General features: G+C 47.8%; 1 protein-coding gene across 4 annotated transcripts in view; it reads right to left on the bottom strand.

Annotated features, from left to right (window-relative positions):
• The window catches only part of FLNB (filamin B), a 72765-nt gene that overhangs the window by 28557 nt on the left and 17673 nt on the right, over positions 1–26535 (bottom strand). For all 4 annotated transcript variants that reach the window (XM_065075719.1, XM_065075717.1, XM_065075718.1 and 1 more), the window contains 18 exons: positions 18498–18746; positions 17441–17538; positions 16477–16624; positions 13587–13705; positions 12771–12848; positions 11894–12056; positions 10566–10763; positions 8765–8902; positions 7067–7193; positions 6423–6559; positions 5854–6047; positions 5389–5502; positions 4723–4866; positions 4267–4390; positions 3864–4024; positions 3224–3314; positions 2815–2984; positions 564–681 (listed from right to left, as the gene is read on the bottom strand). In XM_065075719.1, coding sequence (XP_064931791.1) covers positions 564–681; positions 2815–2984; positions 3224–3314; positions 3864–4024; positions 4267–4390; positions 4723–4866; positions 5389–5502; positions 5854–6047; positions 6423–6559; positions 7067–7193; positions 8765–8902; positions 10566–10763; positions 11894–12056; positions 12771–12848; positions 13587–13705; positions 16477–16624; positions 17441–17538; positions 18498–18746 — 2571 coding nt within the window. The remainder of the gene's footprint in view (positions 1–563; positions 682–2814; positions 2985–3223; positions 3315–3863; positions 4025–4266; positions 4391–4722; positions 4867–5388; positions 5503–5853; positions 6048–6422; positions 6560–7066; positions 7194–8764; positions 8903–10565; positions 10764–11893; positions 12057–12770; positions 12849–13586; positions 13706–16476; positions 16625–17440; positions 17539–18497; positions 18747–26535) is intronic.

Genomic DNA, 26535 nt, shown 5'->3' on the forward strand with positions numbered 1-26535 from the left:
AACACCTGCCAAACCAACCAAAAAAATGAACAAGGGCTTTGGTTAATTGAAGCTACAAAGCTGCAGCGCTAAACAAGCCTGCAAGACATGACCTGACAGTATCAGAGGCTCATTTCAGGAACACAACATTATTTCACAGCTCTAAGTTGACCCGCTTTTAGAAAACAAAGAGATTGTATGAATGACATTCTGCACTGCAGCGGTTACCTATATTTGAACAAACAGCCATCTAGGCCCAAGGAAACCAAACCAGATCTCATCAGCAGGTGCCCAGCCTGCTGAAAAATCACCACAGTGGGCTAAACCCCAACACAGTGGGTTCACACTGCTCTGTAATCTTTGCAAAAAAACATATCTAAATTGAAATTCAGTCCTCAAGAGGACCAGCTGAGTCAGAGTGGTCAAGCTATAAAGTTGGAGCTGGTTGATGCCCAACTGCAGCGAGTTAAAGAAGAAAAGATTGTTTTGCCCACTTGTGTTCCAGCGGGACATGTCAGGTACCACAGCTTCAGGAAACACATTAGAGGGTGGCTACAGGGCTTCCACAGCCCAGAGCTACTTACTGTTTTCAAGTCCATTGACTTTAACTTTGCTGAGGTCTAGCGGAGCAGCAACGCCCACAGTGAAAGGGCTTTTAGGGATAGGATCACCACCATAAGTCACCACAACCTTCATTGGACCCTGGTAGAAGAGTTTACAAGTTAGCTCCATTCCTCATGCCATACAGACGCATCAATATCCAAGCAGTACATAAGCGTACCGGTTTGTGGCCTCTCAAGCTCTCACCCCGCTGTAGCCTTTCAAAGCATTAAATGCTTTTTATTTAATGCAGGAAGAGAGAAGATGACAATACTCTCCAACATTTAATTAGACCATATTCAAGCTGCCTGGCAAACCCCCCGGCTCAGGCTGGTTCCCCCTCCCGGCGCCCGGACCCGCCAGCTGAATGACTGTCCCAGCGCCCCAGCCCAGGTGTCCCCTTCCACCGCACCGAGGCCGGGCCAAAGCCGAGCCTGCAAAGAGCCTGTATTATTACAGCATTTGAAATACCAGGGTTTTAAGCTGTACAAGTCAGAAAGATTAATGCTCTTGTGTATTTTGGCTGGAATACCGCAGAGCCATGGCAAGCTCCAGCCCATGATGTGTGCTCCTTTTATTCTCTCCTACCACAGTCCATATTTTAACTATATTCACTGTTTGCTTACTTTTCGTTCTTGGCCAATTCAGCTCCCAAGTGAAATAATCATGGATGTTTCACGCAAGTTAGTGAATAGCTTTCCATGATTATTCTTGGTTGTTTTTAGACAACACACACACGGGTAGCTGTAGCAACACCGCAAGTGAGATAGATAAGGCTGAGTAAACAGCATTAAACCAAGGCTCCTCGGCTGCTGACGCGGCCCCTCAGGAATTTAACTACCTAGTCCATCCCCGCCCCATGCTGAAGAGTCCAGAGTCTCATTCATAAGCTACTGCTCATAAACCTGAGAAACACAGAGTCCAGGAACGACCTACGTGCTCATGGCCGGGAGGGACAACAAGGTTGCCCTGATTACTGTGCAGTCTATTTTCATGCCCCCTCTTTTTAACCATTGCTCTCCTGGCAGGGCTACCTGCGAGCATCTCCTCTAAGCCCACAGCTCCTCCATGACCCAAAGGTGCTCCTCCAGATGGGAGACGCAAGTGCAAGACCTGGTTTGAGCACCCTGGCTTGTTTCCCCACGGCTTTTCCTGTGGAACAGCAATCTGGTTCTGCTCACACACACAGAGTTCAGACGCCTTTGCTGCCTCCTGCATACCAACCCTGACCGAACAAGCAAGAGCTTCTCCAAACAGGCAGGCCAGCCACATCCTGAGATCATGCAACTGCTTTATCCAAAAGCAAACGCTAGCTCTACGGCTCTTCCAAGAACGCTAATCCAGCATCATGAGATAAATAATGTTGCAGTCCTCCATATCAGTCCACTTTTATACAGCGACGTTCAAGGAAGCTGGTGCAGATGACCAAGTAACTGATGTGTTTGTTCAGCAGAACAGGAGCAGCAACACACTTTCATCTCAGCACTACAGCACCCACATCTTCAGAAACACATGAGATCCGTACATTCTGGCATTTAATGGCCCTTTACAAACATGTAAGCACAGCATAAGGAAAAATACTTCTAGTCATTAGCAGCTTCCACTTTCAGCTCTTTAATGGTGTTGCTAGGAAGGATCTGTCTGTGAACCAAAATGAGTTAAGACTGAATTTGTTTCCAGCCCAAGGGCAAACCTCAAAATACAGACAAAACCTTTGACGCATTTAATCTGCAGCCCAGCTTCCTTCCTCAGCACCGACTCGTTTGCTTTCCTACTGAGGAGCTGCTGCACCATCACCCAAACTCGGTGCTTTTTGTCCCTGTTCTGGGCCACACTAGAGTTCCTTTGACACCAGCAGCTTGCTGAGCGGTGACATCCAGAACCGCAGAGTCACGAGCAGCTGGTGCAGCACCCAGCTCCGTTTCAGACCCCAGGAAGGTTTGCTGCCTTTTCTCTTTGATAAGGTGTGGAATGACAACATAAACCGTGCGCTACTGCTGCAATATCTCCCTTGTTCCCAGAAAACAGTGACGGGCTATCAATAACTACACTAGAAAACCGTATTGCTGCTTTCCAATCCCAATTGTCCTGCAGGCTTTAGGGACCTCAGAAAACAGGACACCCTGGCAAGGTTTATCAACTTGTTCCTCTATCCATGGGTACCAGGGAGGGACATCACAGCACTACAGCAACGTGAGGCATTCCTGCTCGTATTCCTAGAGGAGCTGGACGTACCTGTTGTACCGGAGTGTACCTAACAGTGTGGGAATAATCATAGTTGTCAATGATATCCAGATCTGCCACTGCCTCCCCTGGCACCGGACTGCTGAACTGCACATCCAGCGGCGCTTTCCCAGCTCCCTTGGTGAACACGGTGAAATGCGTTGGTTTGCCATTTTCCACGCCTGAAGAAAAATGTTAATTCTAATTCATGCAGAGCTCACACACACAAACTCTTCCCAAGCAGCATTTGGTACCTATAAAGCCTGCTCAAGCACAATGCCAAGGCAACCTGCATCGTTTCCAGTTGCCTGGCACCCCACCCAGCTGGTTCCAGCAGCACATCGCTGCGTCCCAGCGATGCTCAGCCACAACAGCCCCTCATGGCCCAGCACTGGCCACACCAGCTCCACCTGGGTCTCACCAGTTTTGCTCAGCCCAGGTCCTTCAGCTTTCACTTTGCTGGCATCATGCGAGGGCTCCACTTTCACTCTGAACGGGCTGGCAGGTATTTCCTGCAACAGAAGCACAGCTCTAAACATAACCAGGTCCCTCTTGGCTAACCCAAACTAGACAGATAATAATTTTAATATACTTCTGCTTTTATTCTATCTGGAGTAAAATTTCACCCCACTTAAACACTCTGCTCTGCCTTGCCAAGTGCTGGCATTCAAAGCCTAGGGCAAAGTTAACAGCTGGATGGTTTGTAGTGGCTTCTCCCCCTTTTCCCTTTAAGGAAAACTTCATTTTTACTCCCATGTTCCTTGGAGAGTCATTTAGGTTTTCTACCCTTTAGAAAGCAGCTTTGCCCCACCACTGAAACCAACTCGTTATGCCAGGCCAACACTCACATACCTGAGTGTCTCCAGCTAACCCCTCATTTGTGCACCTTCAAATTCTACAGAAGTGTTTTCAGAAACAGTGACCAGACAAGGTGGACATGAGCTGCAACAGGAGCCAGCTGGGAGCCACCACAGCCAGCTGTGGAGCGGCACGTGATCCACGACCAACGAACAGATAAGCAGGCACTAGAAACATCAGGCTGTGAAATGAAGATTACGAACCTCTCCTGCAAAAAGCACTTTAATAGTGTAGCGCCCAGCGGCAGGTGGTGCGTATTTCACCGTGAACGTATCATTAGCGTTGTGGATGATGTCAAAGTCGATGTCTTCTTCCTCATCGCTGACCACACGAGCATCACACTTAATCCCAACGCTGACATCACCTAGGAAAAGCAAGTGGTGGTTTTGCTACCAGACGGTACAGATGTTGCTGGACAAACAGCCAGCACGTTCCCGCTCAAGTCACCTCGTTAATTGATGTAACAGATCACACCACAATTCACTGCGATGTTCTGCTTCCCAAGGTTTTCCCATGAAACAAGGCAAACCAGCATAAAACAGTACGTAATCCCACAGGCAGGACCTGTGGTTCCGATACCACAGCAACAGTCCAGCCGGCCTTTACCTTCTCCTGCGTCCGTGCAGTCCACAGTGAAGTGGGTCGGCTCATTCGCCTTCAGGCCGGTTCTCTCCACGCCGGGTCCGAACACCTTCACTTTCTGAGGATGACTGCCTTGACCTATAAGGACCTACACGGATTCACAAGGGTCAGAATCACACATCTGTGTCACACCCGAGCCAGAGCCTTGCTTGGACAGAGGCTACAGGAACATAGTATTAATTAATTAATCGCCCCAACTCCCCCTGGCTGCAGCTAGACTGATAGGAGACCTCCAACATGTGAGCCTGTAAAAGCAGAAAGCTTTTTTCAAGCAGATAGATTCCTAAAAAAAAGCAGCAGAAGGACACCCTTTCTTGAAATTCACAGAAGGATTTTATTATCCTAGTTGTAATGACAAGTAGTTGTGAGCATCAACGTCCCATTGGAGCTAGAACTAGTAATATCCATGTCTGTACTTACCCTAAATGGGCTATTGGGCACGTTGGCTCCTCCCCAGACAACAGAAATTGTGTGTTTGATTGGTTTAACTGGCACATAGGAACAGGCAAACACACCATCGGGCTTGCTCTTTATCTGGATATCAATAGGGTTTCCATCTCCATCCTAAAAAGCAGTAGGTACAAGCAGAGGGTTCAGGCACTTGAAAAATGTTTGTATAGCTTCAACAGCCCAAGACTGTTTCAAAGGGTGAGTTCTTTCTCCAGAACTGCAGCTCAGAAATACTGCAGCGAGATGCAAATGACACTCCTGTAAGTCTTCCTCATCTAACAGCTGCTCATCCCCAACATCATCCCACAACACGTATTTCAACAGGCTCGCCTGAGATTCACAGGCTCACAGACACTCTGGCTGCTTCCAAATGACAACTCCAGGAAATTATGGCTTCCTTTGCTGAGGAGGCTCCAAGTGAAGAAGCAAAGCCCTGTATTTCATACGCCAGGGAGAAGTCACCTTCTCTTGCGTTAGGTTTGCTGTCTGACTACATTACCCAGATCAAAGCACAGGAAGAATTACATATGCCCAGAATTAAGTGGTGTGTAAGCGAGCAGAAATACTTAAGGCATTTTTCTCAACAGCATTAAAGCCCTTTTGCTGAATTTCCCATAGCTGCCTTTGGCTTTTTACCTGTGCGTACATCTTCAGAGGTGCTTTCCCAGCTTCCTTGGTTTCAACTGTGAACTCAGCAGGATTGTTCACTATACAGCCAGTCCTCTCCAAGCCTGGCCCATAAGCCTTCACCTAAAATAAACACGCCAAAAGTCTTAGCTTGCAGTTCAGAAAGAGAAGGAAAACTATGTGATTTGTTTCTAAAGACCTCCTGCTTCCCACAAAACCCATGAAGCACGGGATACAAGTAGAGGCTGGTGTGAAAGTTGAGAATTTGGACTAATTGAGCAAGTTTTCATTACATTAAATCCAAACCAGAACAGCATTATTAGAAAAAGCTGAGTAATATCTGGCTGGAACATGGTCAATTCAGAGCTTTAAGCAGAGGCAGCTTAAGAGTCAGCTCTGTTAGCAGAAGCCCTCAAACATCTCGGCTGTAGGTATCTAAGCTGTGCTATGCCATGGCCGAGCTCCCATACCCACCTTATCCGGGTTGAAGTCTCCCGAAGCCGGTCGGATGAAGGCCATGTACGGGCTGTCTTTTATGTCCTCGTCGTCACACATGATGTGCACAGCGTATTCACCAGGCTCTTTGGGCCAGTACTTCACATCGCACGAGCCATCATTCTTGTCGTCACACTCAATTTTAGCCTGAGAAGGGCCTTCTATTGCAAAGCCTGAAAAAGGAACAAGTAGGTTTTCTCATGTTAGGTTTGTGGTGGCTGCTAATTTAACATCGCTTCCCCAAACTGCATTTAATTAGCCATAATCGTACCTGGTGCTTTCTCTGTCACCCTTCTTTAACAATATAGGAGATTATCCATCATTCCCTTCTGGATCTCATCCCACAAACCCACAGATTAACACTTCCCATCACACACATCCCTGTCTCTAGGACTTGCCTTGGATACTTTTGATGTAAGTTTAAGTTTAGACCAGAATGTCTTACAAACATGCTTCTTTTACTGTTGGGAAAGCTATTGTTTCTCAGGAGATCACTGCTAGCATTGCAAGGAAGAAATATTTCAGGCAAACTACGTAAAGTAACATACCAAGAGAGCCGACTTCTGTGCCAATGGACTCTACCACAAAGTCGGCCGATTTGCCCACAATCCCCTCATGCAGCCCCGGCCCCCAGGCTCGCACTTTTTGAGGACCGGCTTCATGACCCACTTGAACTTCAAAGGGGCTACAAGAGAAAAGCAAAGCACAGGATTAGGAACGAGGACAAATACAGCATCCACGTTTTTTCCCCAAGCATTTTAATAAGGCTTTACATTGGATTCCCCAAATTAACAGAAGCTAACGTGGTGGCACAGTGCCCAGCACACAGGTCACCTAACCCATCAAGGCATCTTGCACCCACAAATCCTGAGTATCAAATATTGGGCTTGCGCTGCTTGCTGTAGCCCTGGACACTGAAATAGCAGATCCTCCAAAAACTCACAGCAAAGCCCTAGCTTTATGACTTTTTGTATTCATCATTTTGGGTTTAGCAAGACTGATGGGAATCACCTATCAAAGCTTTCTCAGTGTAAACCACCACAGCCCTAAGACAGGCTGCAGAAAACCCGTCACACAACTGCTCGCTGTTAACGCTGTCAGAGTTTATTTGAAGGCCAGTGTTGCTTTAAAAGCCCACCAACCACACAACCCAAAGGGCACAAAAACGCCAAGAAAGCTACTTCTAACTCACCTTTTTGGAATGTTGTGCCCACCCCATGTAATCGTGACAACGTACTTCCCCGGGGTAGCTGGATAATATTCAAATGCGTATACGCCATCCATAAAGCCTTTTTGTTTCACCAGCTCCTCCAAGCCCTCTGTTGAAAGATCAGTTCAGCATTAAACTTAACGGCTTCCATCCTGCCTTCAATTACTCAGACAAGTTCATGCTTTCTAGTATTTATTTTAGCTTGCAAGAATAAATTTCTTCCACCAGAGGAAAAAAAGGTCAGGTTATAAGGGAAGTTAGTTCTACTTGCCCTCTAGGACAAAGACAGCAAACACTTCCAGAAGAAATACAGCAGAAAGTATTTTAAAGTTACCAGACTTAATAGATTCCCTTGTGTTTTATTTTCTTAGTCTGCAGTATGATGCATGTCATATGTTAAAACAAAAAAGCTTAACATTTGTCAGACTTTGTGACCACAAGTATGCGGGGAATGCCTACTTCTCATTTTCTTCAAGATGAAGAATTTAAGGGAGAAAAGCTTAACGCACTAAAATTTACATCGATACATCTGTTGCTTTTTCTCCCCCCTCTAAGGGTGCTGAGCCACACAGTGGGAGCACTGTGCCTGTGGAGGAGGTGAAGGCAGCACAATGCACCTTTTAATGCCGTCTGGGCCGGGGGGGTGACGGGCCCACGAGCACAGCGGGTCCCACAGCAGCCGGGCCGGCGCTGCCGGAGCCCCCAGGCCAAGGGCCACGTCCCGAGCTCAGGACACAGCACAGGACCCGGGGATGGATCCCGGCAGAAGACCCCTTGTCAGCCTGCAGGTCCCCTCGTCCCTCTGCTGGGGTGCCCGAGCACCCCGAGTGCTGCTCTGAGAGCAGGATTTCCACCCCGCCAGAGACCCTGGAGCACAACTTGCTCCCACAGAGAAGATGAAGATGTGATGCAAACCCGTAAAGCTTGGAGCCCACGGGCAGGGTTTTCTCAGTTTTGCTAAGCAATATGCAGCAAAATGGGGAGACTTAAAACCAGGTGCAAACTTACCCAGTCCTGCACATTGTAACCTTCACATCATACACAAAGTACCAGAACACTCTTTGGAAATTTGGCTTTTTATGGTGATACACAGAATCAGAGATAGTCAAGGATTGGAAGGGACCTGGGAAGCTCATCCAGTGCAATCCCCCCATGGAGCAGGAACACCCAGATGAGGTTACACAGGAAGGTGTCCAGGCGGGTTGGAATGTCTGCAGAGAAGGAGACTCCACAACCCCCCTGGGCAGCCTGGGCCAGGCTCTGCCACCCTCACCCCCAACAAGTTTCTTCTCAAATTTAAGCGGAACCTCCTGTGTTCCAGTTTGCACCCATTACCCCTTGTCCTATCATTGGTTGTCACCGAGAAGAGCCTGGCTCCATCCTCCTGACACTCCCCCTTTAGATATCTGTAAAAATTAATGAGGTCACCCCTCAGTCTCCTCTTGTCCAGCTCCAGAGCCCCAGCTCCCTCAGCCTTTCCTCACACGGGAGATGCTCTACTCCCTTCAGCATCTTTGTTGCCCTGCGCTGGACTCTCTCCAGCAGTTCCCTGTCCCTCATACAAACCCCATCACCTCCATCAGGCCACCATCTCCTTACTGCTCTCCCTTTTCACAGTCTCCACGTCCCACCCCCATTCTCCAAAACACATCCACAGCACCCATTCACCCCGACACTTACTCGGTCCCTTCACAGTGACCCCAAGGTCTCCGCTCCCCGCTGCCCTCGTGTCAACCTTGAAGTCGGCGGTCTCCCTCATGCGGACGCCCTTGGGCTGCAGGCCTCTGCCGGTGGCGCGGCAGGCGCTGGGGTTGCAGGCTGCGGGGGAATTCCAGACATCAATACCGCCTTTGATACTCAACATCCACGTCGCCCAGCCAGCTTGGAACAACCTTTAGTTAAATGTTGACTCAGGGCAACCACGGCTTAGCTTTCCGCACAAGTTTTAACACTATAGTGTTAAGGCAGACAGACACGGAGCCTGCACAGCCCTGGTCTGCATCCCAGGGCTTTTGGGCAATAGCATTTGGTGCAGTCAGGCTACTTAATAATGGCTGGTTTTTAGAATTAAAGCAAATGCTGAAGCCCTACTGCTTTGCAATTTGATGCCAGAAGATATCACATACAGATATTCACCACACTAGGCACAATCTTCTTGATGCCTTTCGCATACAGAGGCACACTGCAGCGCGGGGTGAAGTTTCCCTTCGCAGATAAGCCCCAGTGAACAGGATTATTGTGCTGTTATTTCAGAGGCACATGACTGGAATAATTGCTATTAGCAGAGATGAGTTCTGCACGTGCTTTGTTAAGACACATCACGTCAGAACCCCCTGCTCACAGTCCAAAGCCATCGAGCCCCTGCAGACCGACGCAGCCGTGGGCAGGGGCAGGAGGTTACATACGGCTGAGCTTAAGCTTACACTTGACCCTTTTACTCCAGGCACTTCTCCAGGCCTGTAGAATGGCTCCACAAATAAGCTAATGCGCACTTAGGAACAGTTTTTGTTACACAATCCCAGCTATCACGTGGTCTTCAACTCCAGAGACCTGAAGGGTTTGAAGAGACTTACAAATAATGACGGCTTCCCAGCGGCGTGATCCCAACATGCATTTCCCCAAAATACGCTGTGCTTAGAGCGGGAGCACAAGTATGCCAAGCAGCTCGTTCGGGTTTGACTTGTTTCAATAGCTTACAAGTTCTACCCTGGGCCCCGCGGCAGCCAGCACCACTCCGCATCCCACAGCGGACGGTGTCAGGGAACATCATCACATGCCATCTGCCAGCTCTGAAAGCTCGGTGGGAACGTGCAGGACTGTGCCCAACGTGACGGGTGAACAGCTGAGTCCTTCCAAAACTGAGTCAGGCAGCTTGTGGTTAAGCCAGTTTCACTCACTGGGTCATACACCGCTTCAGTTCGCTTGCAACTTTCTTCCCCAACCCCAAAACAAAACCAAAACCCCTTCTGGCCAGGTCAAGCTGCAGGCGAGAAGCTTACACAAAGCAAACGTGACAGAGCATCCTACACACCTCTTACCAACTATGAAGCCATTAGCAGTGAAGTCCAAAATTCCACAAATGGAGGGTTGCTCAGGAGAGATGAGCAGAGATCTACAAGCATAGGAGCACGTAAGGATGGAACAGAAAGCAAGTTAGGTGTCAGTTAAAGAGGAAACCAGTAAATATAGTCATTTGAGGAACAAAGGTGGGAAACAGCAAGACGCTGCATAAAACTTCAAAAAAAATACAAAGGGCAGTTTAATGTTCGGAGGTCTAGGCAGAAAGGAAACTAGCAACAAAAGCCATATTGCTGTTAGAGAGCACTGGTTTACCCTGTGAGTACCCAGGTGGCCCAGTGAATCAGGGCTAAGATGCTGAAAGGTACAGAACACATCCAAGGCAAGATTCAAGCATATTCTGGGATCATATCCAAGGTGAAAAGTGGCCATCTACATTTAAGTATGTTTTTAGCAAGCATACCCTCTCCGACGAGAACAGTGCAAGGAGTTTTAGGAATTGACTCCCCAGCAAAAGTCACTCTGACAATGTGAGGACCGGCTTGAATGGGTTTGTAGGTGCAACGGTAGACTTGGTTGCCTTTGTCTTCTACTGCAACTTCAGCCAGGCTTCTCCCCTGAGGATCCTCCACTTCCACGTTGACATCACCCACACCAGCACCTGCAAAGGCAACGGGCCCAGCTGAGCTCGGCTTCCCCACAGCAACACGCACCGCGTTTGGGACCACAGCCAGTTCTAGGCACAGCCTAAATGTTCAGCTTCTGCTGACAGCAACCAGACATTAAAGAGGCGAAGGGGCAAGACGAGGTAGTGCCATCTCCATGAAGTCACCACACTGACAGGGCTCTGCTGCTTCATTCACAGCGTTCAACCTCTCAGGCTTTGAAGTGGTTTCGGTTAAGAGCTCGGACAATGTGCGTGCTGATCTGGACAAGCATCCTTCTCTGCCAGACTATACGTATTCCCTTTTGTTCAGACACTTGCTCCTTTCACATTTTATCCAACTCATCACGCAACAAAAACAGTTTTCCACACACTTTCAGAGGCCAGACATGTCTTTACATGATTCAGACCACTCCCTCTCCCAATTAGAGGCTGAATGTAACACTTCCCCTCGCTATAACCACATTTAATTTTACTTCTAAGCACCCTCAGGCAGAAGGCAAATTAAAATATGCTACTCAGCATACTTCAGTGCTTAAATACTTCAAGTAACTGCCCTGAGTAGTTTTGCATTGTTCTAAATGAATTAGCATTTGTAGCATCTTATTGACTCATTCCTCTAGGCTACAGCATTGGCCTAACAGCAGGCAACAAGCCATGTGATGGAGATGCTCTAATGAAGATGGGAGCCATTTAATAACTACAAAAGAGGTTGAAACCAGTTCGGCATTGATGTATGAACTCAAAGTAGCACTGTGGCAGATGCTTTCTGCAAAGCTAAATACAGAACACATTAAGCATTGACAGTTTACTCACAGTTCATACTTCAGAGGTGGGCATTTCACGTGGCTGTTCAAAACGAGTTGGGGGAAGAAACCAGACAGGAATTTGCCTGCTGCCATTCAGCAAGTTCATGGCAGATTTCTGGGTGATGCTCAGCACCTTCCCAACCCAGCTCAGCTCCAAACTTCAACCACTTCATACACAGCAGAAGCTTCCAGAGCAGCCTGAACTTGATGTGGCTGCAAGTCCTCACCCACTTTTCAGTTTGTTTATTCCTCCAAGGGTTAGGTTCTCCTCAAATTTGAGGGAGTTGGAGGATTTCAGCACTCATTCATGCCACTTACCTGCTGTGTAGAGGTCAAAGTAGGTAGGTTTGTTGGCAATGTTCCCTGTCGCCTCCAGCCCCGGGCCCTTTGCTGTGACTTTGCTCGCATCTCCCTGGGCTTTGTCAATGTTCACTTCAAAGGGGCTCTTGGAGATGTGCTGCCCAGCAAACAGGACCGAAACCTAGAGACAGACACCGGGCAGAGCCAGAGACCAGCGTCACCGTCACGGAGCCGAGCACGGGGTCAAGCACCTGCGTTCCTGGCATGGAGAGTCCACACCTCCTGGGTGAGGGAGACCATCCATCCCCCAACCTTCATCCTGGCCTCCAAGTGCTACCGACCCCGGGGCCAGGCACACCAGCGGGGATGTGCGCACCTGGATGCGCCAGTGCGAGGCAGACCATCACCCAGCAAAGTGACAGGAGAAGTTGTATTTAGCTTTTCATGCTCTGGCAAGTGCCAAGAAATGGGATCGCCCATCATAAATGTGCTTCTGCGGGCATCTGGGGAAAGAGCTGGGTGGGAAAACCTCTGCAAAACCCCTATGGTGGACAGTACCATCAAAGAAACGCCTTCTAGAAACAACCTGGTACTTTCCTCTGTGACAACCCACAAAACTGGTTTTGTGAGCTGCAAGAAGCAGCCCCAAGTGAAAGGAGAGCCAGCTGCAGTACTCAACACCCAAACACCCATGCACTTTCTCCCAAAACATGCTCCCCACCACTGGAGAAGGGGGCAGCCCAACACCCCAGATGGAGAATTAAGGCCACATCAGGCTCCCTTTTCTTCAAGATGCCCAGAGGGGCTGTGATGCCATCAGTAAACAGGGATCTCACACTGACAACCAGAGCAGCTCGTTTAGCCAGAGAACAGGGGTTATTGACACACAACCCACCTTGTGAGGTCCAGTAACCTTCGGCACATACTGAACTGAATAGGTCTTGTTTTTGTCACTGGATGGTGTTATCTTCGCCTAGGAGAGAAAACATGTCCACCGTTGAGCTGTGCCCACGCATGGCAGCCTAAGACTTTACTGGGTTAGTGCCTGATAATACAAACTATTTCTAGAGTGAGAGATGTGTTGCTGTGGGAGCAGGGATCCAGGCTACCTCCTCTCCTCATATGCAAAAAAACCCGTTGATCTTGCCTCCACATGAGATGAAGACAACCACCTTCTCCCACCCCAGCCCTCTCCCTTGCTGTTCATTGCTCTGTTAAGGCCAAAACTGAGATGTTAAGTCCAACGTACAGCTGTATTTTTGTGGAATGTTGTAACATGATCAAGTGGAGCACTTGGATGAGAAGTTTCTATAAACATTAAAACCAGCATTTTAACTCAGAATTATTCATGGCATCTAAATAGCTGCTTTGGCCCTTCTTGCAGAATGAGTAAGGGGAGACAGTGATTTAGTGATATGTGTTATCTAAAAGAGTGTCAGAATGTACTTGGCCAGTCAAGCTAAATCACTGCAACTACTGGACATTGGAGTTGTGTTGCTTAGTTACAGACATTGAAGTTTTTTCAAGTTCATCCAGTAAAGCAATTATGAGGAAAAGCTTGAGGCTTGCACTTTTGATAGATGGTATTTTGCAACTTCTTTTGAGATTACTTATCTGGTAAGACCTCAGCTGTGAAAGATGAAGGTTACCGCAAAAAGTTTGGTGTTCAGACCAGCTTTACTTTACCACACAAAGTATTTAACGGACACACCTCCTCTCTGTTTCCTTCTGGATCCTCTACGAAGACCATCAGGTCTCCCTGCCCAGCACTGATGGTGTCCACCGTGAAGATGGCCGGCTGCTTCACCATGTTCCCGTGAGGCTCGATCCCTGCGAGGCAGAGCAGCGCATTAGCAGTTAAGACCCAGGTGTAGTTCAGACTAAGCACAAGCTCTCCAGCTTGTCCTTTCGCATGAGCCGCCAGCAGCAGCTTCCCCAAGCCACTGAGGGACATGTTGTCACCAGCTGGCCAGAACATCACACTCTTAGTAGCCCCCACTCCTACAATACAAGCTGTTGTAAAAGATGATTGAATCATTGGCAATTTTGGGAAGCCTTTTGGTAAAGGCATTACCCTAGAGCCAAGGGTTGAAAGACTTCTTTTTAAGCAAGACAGTTATTACCTCTCTGCCCCATTTTACCCCGTTTTCAGAACTCAGCTGTACAGACACTGCTCACACCTATTCTTTGAAATCTGCTCAAACCACTTTGCCAGAATGAACACCGTACAAATGGCACCCAGGAACCTCTTTAAACCATGAAACTCGTGCAATTCAGTGCCACTTTCATTTTGCACTTAACCAGACTCCTCGCTCGTCAGCGCGGGCCTGCTCCAGCACGCAGGGACCGCCGGGCTTGCATCACCTCCCCACGCTCAGCCGCGGGTCACGACACCTGCCGTGGTGCTGTCAGACTGAGGGGGTGGAAGAGCTTCCCAAAGCTGCCGGTTCCAGACGAGCCTAAACATCTATACCCTTCCTTCCAAGGGAATTACTCCTCGGCTTATTCATAAAACCGTGGGCACTACTGCTCCGTAGCACAATTAGTGGAAAGTGCAACGTCTGATAGATTATAAGGAAGTGGTTGTGAACAACAGAATTCCTGAACTTGTTTATCTTCAGAAAACAATAACTTGAGAGCAATGCTAGGAAGATCATGTTTTTACTAGGAAATCTGAACACTCTGATAAGGTGTTAACAATTGACATATTCATTCTTTCAAACTAAGCCCCAGATTATCATCTAGTTTAAACAGCTACAAATTCACGCTGCGGATCTTCTGTCCGCCCCACAGCATTAGGACGTGGTATTCGAGTTAAGTGTCCCTCGCTCTGCAAGCGCGGCGAGAAGGATCACTTATCCTCAGGAGACAGCGTTAGTCACGGCACTTACTTAGCCTGCATTTAATCTAGATTTTACTCTCTTCTCAGAGATCTGCTTTGGCCGGGTGAACGCGAACCCATAGCACGTCACACCAGGTCTACACACAGCGCCCGAGAAGGACACACGGCACGTCCAGGGCGATGCACTACAACCCACATGCACGTTGGGAGGTGTGAATAACTTACTGTAGTGCATGGAAAAACAATAATAAAAAATGCTAAGACTGAGCAGCTTCACAGCTGACAATCACCTGGAAGCATGAAGGCCCATTATTCATTTGTCCAAACCACCCTGCCCAGGTTGGCAGCGAGCCCCTTGCTGTCACCTTTCGGTTCTGACACACGTTGGCAGTCAGAATTGTCTGTTATATTCAGTGACTCTGTCTTGGCAATTAACTTTGGGAATACATCGACCTTTCAAGAATAGCTGCTCGCCCTTTATAATGCCCATTACAATGGCTCCAGAGCACTGCGTGCACAAAATAGACAACAATATAATCCCAGTTTTTGAAAGAATAAGAACATGACTAAAGCCAGACTTGACAGATTGAGGCAGGATGACCAGTCATTTACACAGTAAGTGGAGTCTAGGTGGTCTGTATCTTTGGGATCTGATGAATGCATCTTATATATTGCCATTTGCTATGGAAGGCACCAACAAAGGACAAAACCTGAAGGAGAGTAAGTGCTAAACCCATTCCTGACTACAGCGACGGCTCGTCAGTGCAGAGATAGTACCCATGCCCATTCACACCACTAGTTAGGTTTCAATGGAAAATCTAGTTGAAAAATCAACAAGAACAACAGAAAAAAATATGCAAAGTTTTGTTTCTTTCCATTACACTCTTGCACACCCAATTCTAAACCCGCTGCTTTCAAAAATCCCGAAGGACTGGCCTCAGATATGAAAAAAAATATATGAAAAAAATACATAGAGAGAAAGCGTAACACATAAGCAACGTCTTGCTACACACCAAGCACATTAAAGGTAAAAATCTGTTACTCATTTAGATGTGATTGTATTCCAGTCTGGGGCAGAACCACATGAGAAGTTACAGGAATTATGCATTTAAAAGGTAAGTTAGAAATACGCATGCCTATGTAGATACACAGTTGCATAAACATCTGTGGACAAGTCCTTCCAATGAGCCAACGCAGCCTTCCCAACAAAAGCTCGGCACTATTTAATGTTTGAAGGGCTACCAACCCACCTTTGTGTGTGTGCAAAGTATTTACACCTACTGATCAATTCAAATACCTTATTGAGAACTACCCGACCCCAACAGACATCGGCCACCAAGCCTGGGAACTGGGGACCCTGCTCAGAGATACACAGATGTAATGAAGTTTTTCCAATTTAAAGTGCTTTATCACAAAAAGCATTCACTGCGAGACCAATGACCAACAGCCTAAATAGTGCTAGCTTAAATTTCACACCAAGGTAGTTTTAGCCCCATCTCGTGCTTCTATTCCCAGCTGTGGGCTGCGAGGCCGGCTTGCAAAACAGGTTCAGAGACTTTGGGGAATTCACATGTTAGAACTAGGAGTGTCTTTTGGACTAGATCCACGTATTTCTGAAACTAGGCACCACACCAAGAGTACACAAGTGAAACTTTGAAGTCGGTTACAGTAGGTCTGGAGTTCAACATAGGCAAGAAACCCCACCCAGCCGTCTGAAGAGTTAAATGCTCTGTGCAGCCTCGGCTCACCAAGCCCTTACCTCTGCCATAAGCCCTTGCTTTCTTTGGATTCAGTTTGGGTTTTAGAGGAGCTCCTGGTTTCAGCTTGGCTTTGGGGAACTGGGACAGGTAAGTCATTACAGAGTGCTCATCCACATCAGGGTGGATAATTTCTTCAGGGGTAATAACCTGAAAGACAGCGCAATTAAAGTGTGTTTTACCAGTACTTGGTTACCGCATGTCAACACAGAAACAGAGTTATGACACAGTCTTACATTTCAAAACTCCCACATAATAATGTGATTTCTTACATTTATTTTCTCTTTGATACACGCAACACCATTTATTATCTCATGGCAAGAAAATCAAGCAGCTCATTATGGTCCCAATGTGGTTTGGAGGCTTCTTGTGCCTTGATTACTAGGGGTTCTCAGGAGACTGTGACCAACTACACAGTGCCAAGGCAAGACAACAGTAGCTACACTCCCCCCCCCAAAAAAAAGCAACGTGGGGATAAATTCAACCGAAAGAATTAGCAATTCATAATCCTGTGTGCTGCAGCCCTCAACTGCAGCGCTTGCAAAGTGAAATTTGTGACCAGTTTCTTCTCCTGCTCCCACTATAAAAGCTGCTCCAACAGCTTCAGAGACTTGAGCGCTTCTGTTCAACTTCACCAGCATCTGGTCTGCAAATACGTTGCTCTCTGTTTGAAAGCCATCTTTGCAGGTGATTTCCTAAGCCAGCGGGGTTTTCTTCTGTGGAATCCAGTGTAGCAAAACAAACTCACTCCATGGGCTAACAGAGCAGGCACCACCACACGTGCTGCAACACCCATCGTCTTCAGCAGAGACACTTACAGCCAGAAATGTCATCATGCGTTTCATTGCAATTTGCCCTTTCTCAGGCAATTCCACACGAGTAAACCGTAACTTCTAGAAGTGCCCAAGCGACTTCACCTGCTCTCCTCAACCCAAACTCCAGCTGGTCCCAAGCGCGAAGCCTCACCTGCGGCACTCCCAGCCAGTCGTCCGCCTGCTGCATGGCTTCCCGAGCGTTGTCCACCGGCTTCTTCGGGTCCCAGGTCTCCCAGTCAGGGCACAGGCCTGCAAGCACATTGCAGTTGTTAGGGGTTATCTGCAAAAGAGCTTCCCTCGATGAAGAAACCAACCACAAACTCCACAGCCACTTATATTAGATGCTGCCATGCAGAAAGGCGTTCTGAGCTTTGCAGAAGTAACCAAAAGATGAGCACTTGCTGCTCGCTGAAAACACTTTGGAGACAACAAGCAGCATTTCCACAGGCCCTTATGGCACCGACAGTAACAGCCAGTTCAGAGGGACTTGCGCCCGCCTTGCCTGGCCACAAAAAGGATCTATAGCTTTCCAGTCAGCCACACAACTGCACTGCTTTACATTTAAGCTGGGTGAGACACCCTCCACATTTAGCATGAACACATCTAGCAAGGCTTTATGTTTCACTGGCTCTCCGCAGCAATTTCGGAAAATAAAACTTCAGCTGCTTGCCACAGCACCCCAGCTTGCCTTAGATGAACATCGGCAATCGCGCTAGCAAGGCTGTTTTACAAGAAGGTGAGGAAACCGTGCCTGTTTCACACTTCATCACGTTACTCGCCCTAAGGAGCACAGCCTTAGATTGCTAAACACTGAAGTTTCAGGTAGTGTGCAGCTGCTCCGTGCTCCCTCCGCAATCCTATTTCAGGAGAACACATGAAGCCTCCTGCTGCGCCCTGAACTTGAAAGGTTGTTGGCACTTGCTGTGGGAACAAGTCTCTCCTGCATTCAGGAGCCAGCATTTGCGCCTTTGTCCCTCGCACCCAATACAAAGCTCAGACGTGGCGCCTCTAATAATGCAATCACACACTCTGCTTTAGGCCAGTGTTTCTCTTGGCCAAGTCGTTTACAAGTCGCTGCTTCTCACAGCTGGCCTCTTGAAAGCCTCTCTCCCATCTCCAGCTCAGCAATGAGAAGCTCTTCCCGTAGGAACAGCAGAGCAGCCACCGGGAGAGCGAGCAAAGAAACACCATCCGAGCAAAGGACTTACCTGGGGCACAGCTGTCAACAAGAGCCCCCAGTGCTTTGCCATCCTGCCAGTTCTGGTTGAAGTTTGTGATTGGCAAGTAAGGAATTTTGTTCTGGATCCAGCCCAGCAGCCTCTGCTTCGGGGTCTGCTTCTTCGCATCATCATCACCTTCATCCTCCCACACTGGCATGGAAATGGAGTAGTGGAGGATAAGGGTCCATATCAGGCCAAGGATCAACTTCAAGTTTCCATCAACTATAGCTTTACTATCTGGAAGACAAAAGACATACATCTGATTATTTCCCACCTGAAAGAGGCATGTTTTTAAAATACTGCACTCATGCCCAGGTAATTGAGGACAACAGAACCAACCCATGCCACTGCAGGCACTTGCCCGGGCAGAGACATCACTCCTCATGCCCTGCATTAGATGGGAGGAAAAAGAGGAGTCCAAGGACTCGATGCTCTCCAGCTGTGGTGTGACTTGCCCCCGAAGCTCTACAATGCTAAGATTAGGAGAATTGGCAGTTTAAAACCCCTGGTATTTTTTAGTTGGATGATAACTACCACCTGGTATTTTTAATGGCATTTGTATCTTATCAAAGCAGCCAAACAGCACACCATGATGCTCACAAGAACATCCCAACAGGAGCAAAATCCCCCAGGGAATACCTAAAGCACCACTTAGAAAACTGCATTTATATACAGAAACGTGCCTCCCCACACATATAAATATTTTAAATTAAAAATGATAGGAAAAAAATAAAAATGAGTGCTATATGATGAAGTCTAGTAGAGCCGAAGTTTGGAATTAGAACAAAGTCCAGCTATACCATGACCTGAGTACACAGAGCAAAGCAGGAGCAGAGGTCCACGGGGCATCCTTTGCACCATCACACTCCTGCCTGCACAAAAAGTCACCCCTTGACACTATAAATTGAGAGTTAGAAGGAAAGGAAAAGTCAGCTCTGGCAAAACCATGTCACACTCCTAGGAAAGGTTTATCACCACAGCGGCCAAACGCAGGTCTACTTTAAGACACACCATACAGCTGAGTTTAAGGCTGCTGGGAATTAAGATCAGATGGTCGTAAGAAGCTGTCTCAAGGAGCAGGATATCTTCCTGCATCGGTTTGGCTTTATGAAGTGACCTCTACAATTTTGTGAATGCTCTTGCAACTATACTTAAGTTTTAGCTTCCTTTGAGCTTGTAGTTGCTGCTCAGGTCACATTATACTTGAAACAGCTCCAGTTCGTCTGAGCTCAACCAAGCCATGGTTGTTCCACAATGTTCCAAGATGCTCTCAGCCTGACTGATCCCTTCATCCACAGCAACGCGTTAGAGCAGAGCAGTTTTCTGTTCTTTCCTCTACCACAATGAAAACTACCAAAAAAATCCCTTTTTAGTCAACATAAGTCACAAGTAACCAGGAAGGTTCCATCTGCTCTCCAGCTCTCAGAGCAGATGCTGGAGCAAAGACAACTACAGCACTATAAACTCACTTCTGTGCCGCTGAAATTACTGTAAAGGGCTCTTAATGAGTCCCAGCTAGCCAAGGAAAAGTGTTCAGTACTTGGATGCCCTTCTCCAGTTCCCATTTAGTGTCTACAGGCAGAGTTCTCCAAGCCAAGCCTCACCATGCCCAACATCCACTGGCCTTACGTGTTCCTCCTCAGCTGCAGAGACCGCAGCAGCAACCTAATGTCTTCTCATCAACATAAAGAGATCTCCTGACTTTCAAAAAAGTGATTATACAGAATAGCAACCAAGAACAGTAAGCACCGGGGTGTTCCCTTTAACCTAATGCTCAGGCAAAGTGGTTAATATTTACATGGTTTCACAATAGGGCGGTATGTCCTGAATAGATAACACTGTGACTTCAGACCTTGAATGGCATTTGGGCTTTCTGGGTAGTTAATGTCAGGTTTCTACCCACATTTTATTTGTACTGGACTTTATTAACATCTGTTTTGACTAATCTCACAGCATTATAAGTGTCTGCCACTTGACTGCTCGCTGCCAATCGCGCATCCAGGCTGAGATGTATTATACGATAGATAGTTAGGAGGTGATTAAGCCCCGCTGCGTTTTAATTACAGGTTCCAAGGTGAAAGTCTGTATCACGTAAGTAGCACATCTCCTAGCAACAACTAAACAGTCCCAGCTGTTACACATTTCCACCCCTCGAGCTGCAAACAGGTCAGCGGAGGGAAGATGCTCCCCGACAATCTGTTGGGCAAAGCTTTCTTGAAAGAAATCGTACCGGAGCACATGCAAGAGCTGCGTTTTACACAAGGGAGACCCGGAGCCCTGATTCATCGCGGTGCCTGAGCTCTGCAAGCTGGAACGGAGGGCTGCAGCACATGAAAACCAAACGGTCGGTCCAAGCCCCCCGTGCCTGCGGCACCTCCGTCCCGTCCCCCGCGGCAGGACCACCCGCTCGCTGCGCCGCCGGCCCTCGCATCCTGCGCCAGGAACGCCTCCGAGCTTCAGTGCTGGATTTGTACTGACATCGGCATTTTTACTAGAGCGAGCACAGCGATGATTTAGTGTGCTACGAGTAAACTCACTTCAGAAAGCCATCCAGCATTCCCGGGGAGGAAAGCCAGCGGGACAGAGGCACCTCGAGCACACTGCTACACGCACGTTACTGGAGATAAAGAACAACCCGTTTCATATTTACAGCACATAAATAATGTCTATACGTGGATGCACTGTGGTTAGTGCAGCAATAGGCTGTGTGTTCAGAGCTTCTTCCAGTGCCCCACCACTATCTCCAAGGGCACAGCTTGTGGTGGCCCCTGGCCCAGGGAAAAAGCACCCGTGCACAAGAAAGCTTCACATCGAGAGCAAGAATATCCCACCTTATCAGCCCCATGCAGAGGCCGGGCACAGGGCCACTGCCCCGGTGACAGGAAAAGGTCACCACAGGAACAGGATGGCTCTTCCCCCCCGGAGCTGGTGCCATCCCTGCAACTGCACTTTCGCTCGCAAAGTCAGCGATCTCTTACAGCCTCCCGGCTTCCTGACAGGCACAGGCACCTCGTGATGTCATTTTTTCCAAGCCTGCTTGTAGGAGGGCTTGTCTGCTTTCATTTGGGGCGGGAGGAGGGAGGGAGAACTCCTCAGCAGGGCAGGAGACCTTGTTGGCACCCAGCAGAGCCACCCATGCACCCTTCCCACAGACATCGGGGGTCCCACCAGCCCCTGGCCAGCCTGGGTTCATCACCTACCACCATATGGAACCTCCAGGTTCAAGAAGAGACCAGAGTCCAGCCCAAAGCAGGCTTGGCTTCCAAGCATTGGTGTAAAGCTCAGCTCCAGCTGAGTGTTCAGCCTCTCCAGAAGAGACTCCACTTTGGTGCTGCCTTCTTACTTAACCGACTGAAAACACTCAGCATATTCTCCATGAGGTCTATTGGGCACTAACATACAAGTATCTGCTAACAGGTCCTGCACAAGCAGCACACAGTTGGTCTGGAAAACCCTGAAAACCCTCTTAGTACAACCAAATTTGCAGGCATCCCCCACCAGTTCCAAGTACACACTGCCAGTGTCACAGTCAACATTTTGGAACCATTAAAAGTGTTTCCAATGACACATGAGTACCAGTAATCATTACCGCAGGCACTGCCATGTACCCCAGCCCAGCCGCCTTTCCACTGGATTCACCCCATTCCCTGCTCTGCTTCAAGACATTTTCTGGCCCTCCCAGGCTGGAAAATGGATTATAAGCACAGCAGATCTTGCAGCATTGCTTTCCTACTACAAACATTACTTTTAGGCATACTTGTTACTCACACAATCTATGCTTTGAAGCTTTACAGAGCCTTCCAAGCTGTGAGCCTCTATCACCCCTGTGATGCTTATAGCAAATCTACAGCACTGAGATGCCGACACTTGTGGTCGGTGCTTCAGAAGGACAGCACCTGGTCCCTCGGGGACGCGTCTCCAGCACCGGCAGCGCGAGCCGCAGTGTTTGGCATGCAGCTTTGATGAATTAGGTAGATGGGAACAAATCGTCTGCTTTTAGCTGAAATGGAAAGTGTGTGTTTACTCCATGGCACCAGGCGAGTTTCCGCAGATTAAAGGAGCCCTCTCCACACAGGCGACAGCCACCCGGCCCCGAGGCGCGGAGGAAACGAGCTGCCGCATCCCATCCGCCAAGATAATAGAGCAGGGCTGAAGAAATTCTTGAGAGCACCGTTGCAGACAGCGTTAACGGAGCCATTTTTGGAGAAAGCATGGTCATCTGCATACTTTGCTTTATTCACGTTACAATGCCCGCATTAACATCTGCAAGGTGCACTTAATGCCAGAGCACACTCGCACACCGGTTCAGTGGACCCGGTAGGAAATGCGTGCTGTGGAGATCAAAGCTCCTGCAGAGGTGAGTAACACACACCAGAGCAGAGCAGGGTACCCGCTGATGGCCACTGGACTTGTACTTTAAAATGACATATTTTTTATGAAGGGCCCAGGCCCCTTGCCCGTCCCAGACCAGCACTGAGAAGGACTTCGGTCCAGCTGGAAACACAGAAAATCAGCTTTAGAGATGCTATCTCGAACAGCCCAAAAGTGAGGGTTTGGGGGTGGCTGGGGTTTTTCTGTTATTCGGTTTGGAGTTTGTATTTGTTGTTTTTTTCCATTAGAACTCCATTTTTGCCAGTCCCGCTGACACTCAGCTGCAGACTCCAGGCTTGTGAAGGCTGTCAAATGGCCATTTTTAGACAGCCTGCAAGTTATCATGGGGAAACGCATGGTCCTGAACCAGCAAGAAGCACAAACACTCGAGTTTGGCTGTAACAGGAATCTTCATTTCCACCTACCCTGTTCAACGTGCATTTTTAACTTCAGCTACCCCAACCCTAAGTTGTTTCCTCCTCTCAAAGTACCCGTTGGCAATACAATGTCTAGAGAGCAGCTGTATCTGCGGCATCGGGACGCAGCTCGACAGGACCTGCAGACGGAAAACCTGCCAGCGGGACTTAAGCTGTTCTGCAGAATCAACACCAGCATCGAACAAGCGAGCACTCACTCCTCTGTAAAAATAAAGAGCTATATATAGCCTACAACATTAAGTTTTATGTAGGAGTATCCTGCTTCTTAGCCAGCTATTAGGATTTAAGTGGCTGACTGGTAGGGTGAAGAGGAAAACAGACTGAACCAGAGCTTGTGTGCTTCCCCCATCACACCTCTGAGTCTAGATTGTAATTCTTACCCTTTTATTATCCCATTAACCAAGTGGCAACCAGCCCAAAAAATGGATTATGGCTACTCCATAGGCCGTCAGTATTCACCATCAGTCTCAGCCTTGAAAAGGAACCAAGTTTTAACTGCTCAAGATGATTTATAATTGTTGCTCTATGCTAAATATTAATACGATATGTTACACTTGGACTGGTAATACCACACTCCCTAAAGCACAAAGCAGGACATTACAGCGCCCAGCCTGAGCCAGCAACGCCACCATCTCAAGACAAGCCTGTGTCATTTCTACAGCTTGGGCCATGAAAAACCAAACCCAGCCTACCGAGTGGAAAAAGCGCCAGCGCTGCAGAGCTTGGTCCCTGTATTTGTGTTTGCAGCTGCACCGGGAGCAAGCGCCAGAACTAAACCTGGCATTGACCTGAGACTTGCAAATCCATCTAGTCCAGAAAAGATCCTAAACCCCACCTGGAGGGTTGTGCCATCGCCGGCAGGATGCCAAGATCTCTCATTTGGCTGTTGGCTCTTTAAATAGAGCTTTTAAGTCACAATATCCACAACTAAGTGAACTCAGCATCCTCTGCTTTTAAGCTAAGCATCTAGGGCATGTTACAATTTAATTCTGGGCATCTTCAGAGCTATAAGAGTTTAGCCATACAATCCATCATCACTGGATTTCAAGAGCTCGTGCTGCAAGAGAAATTCCTGTGACTTCATGCATCTTTCAGAACAGCTTCACTTGTCCTTCTTGGGCTTTTTCCCAGCCCAGTGAACATCCTTTATTTCGGTCAGCTCTATACTGGAACATGCGCTGTTTCCAAAGGAAAAAAAAAAAGAACTCAAAATAAAACCTTGCAGCCTGGGAGTGCCCTCGCTCCTCTGCTCAAAAGGGTTTTCGAGTTGCAACATGGAAAATTCCAAGCAGATTTTTGAGAAAAAGGGAAAAACTCCTCTCCCTGAAGGCTGTCACATACCGGAACAGACGCCCGGAGTCCATAAGGTCTCCATCCCCTGAGACACTCAAATTCAACTGGACACAGCCTCGAGCAACCTCAAGTCGGGCCTGATGAGTACATGGCTTGAACTACATGACCTTCATTAAGTCTCTTCAAAACCAAATTATTCTACAATCAAAAAAAAAAAAACCCAGTGTTACAAACAAGTTTGTAACTAGTTTGTCTTCTGCTCATGTGCAATCAGATCAAGCACAAATCCTACCCAGACTGCAGCAGCGCTCCCTGAACTCTGCCCCGCAGCAGAGCTGCAAGTCATTTTCTGTGGGACAATTAGTGGAAACAAGATAAGCACGGGCAGCAGACGGCTTCCTCACCACACCGAGCGAGTAATATAGACTGTGTGAAGTCCTGGGAAACAAATGAGGGACTGAAAAAGCAGCTTTTGAGCAGTGAAATTATTTTTTTTACAAAACACAAACCAGTTTCGTGGCTGAGGCTGCAGTAAACATGACTTGTTCACGGCCTGGGCAAAGGCGTCTCAGTTTTGCTGCTGGTCTTCACACATTAAAGTCCTGCCACACATTAAAGTTCTTGGCATCCGGCTTCTCTAAAAAGTGGTCACCCTCTCCAGTCTTGATGTCTTCCCATTTACAATATTGTTTCATGCATTATATGGAAGAACCCAAAACACATGCTCCTTAATATAAAACAAAGGAGGAGTCTTAACAAGCCCTTACTCCCTGTTTCAGACACGGAAGGAACTTTGTCCAGTGCACAAAGTTCATCTCAGTTATGGATCATACGGGTCGCTATGTAGAGACTGTAGGAATTTCAAATCCTGGTATCTTGATGTTTCCAAGTACTTTCCCACCTCTAATTATTCTCACCTATTAATAAACAGCTGTAGCAATTGGGGAACACAAAAACTGAGTGCTCATGAAGGCTTAATCTTCTGCAACAGTGCGAACTCCACAGAGAATGGAGCTCTTCCAAAGCCCAGCTCCGCACGGCGAGCATGCCAAGCACAAGTATGCAGATGAGATGGGGCTGAGCAAGCTAAGGAAATGCTTTGCTGAAGCATACAGTATGTGTTCACAGGCTTACTGTGCCTGCTAAAGGCATTACCGACATCCTCTGGAGGGATAATATGTCTTTAAATCAATTACACGGGCTCCTGTGTGCTTTGAGAACATACTGCAACCGTTCCCTCCAGTGACCCTTAAGCCCGGGTCCACCCTGCAGCTTCTCCTGCGAGGTTCTAAGAACAGAGGGCTGAGCTGAGCACAGATCAAAAACCTGTTAGGTTTGGGGATTTCTTTGTTTGTTGGGGGCTTTTTTGTTTGTTTTTGCAAGGGGGATGGAAACCATTTCCCTTTATGCTGACCAGGGTGTCTGGTTATCAAACAAACAAACAAAAGCTTCCGTTAGGCAACTCATCTTGGGATTCGAGATATTGAACACCACAATTCAAACGTTTTCAATAGTTTTTGCTTTAACTGCATTTGAAACCATCCAGATCGGTGAGAAAACCTCAGGCCACTATCGTGCCCATTGCCTTGTACTGTCTATTTGGTTCACGTTAAGCCTCTGGAAAGTATGTGTCATGAGGTGGAACAGAAACTGTAAAAATAAGGTCAAATCCAGCCCTTTCCATGTAGGTTTGGCAAGAAAAAAGAATCATACGGACTTTTAATACAGAGAAGAGTGAAAAGAATCAAACTAGTAGAGCTCACAGGAGCAAAATACATATTAAAATAGCTCTGCCCAACTTCTTAATGGGCATCTGGAGGCCACTGAGGTCTCACATCCAGAAGAGAAAGCCGAAACATGAAGCAAGTTTAAATCAGCAGTATAACAACAAAAGCAACCAACCCAGCTCGTCTAAGAGCAAGTGG

The sequence above is a fragment of the Columba livia genome, chromosome 10 (genome assembly GCF_036013475.1).
Source record: "Columba livia isolate bColLiv1 breed racing homer chromosome 10, bColLiv1.pat.W.v2, whole genome shotgun sequence".
NCBI classification, from domain to species: domain Eukaryota; kingdom Metazoa; phylum Chordata; class Aves; order Columbiformes; family Columbidae; genus Columba; species Columba livia.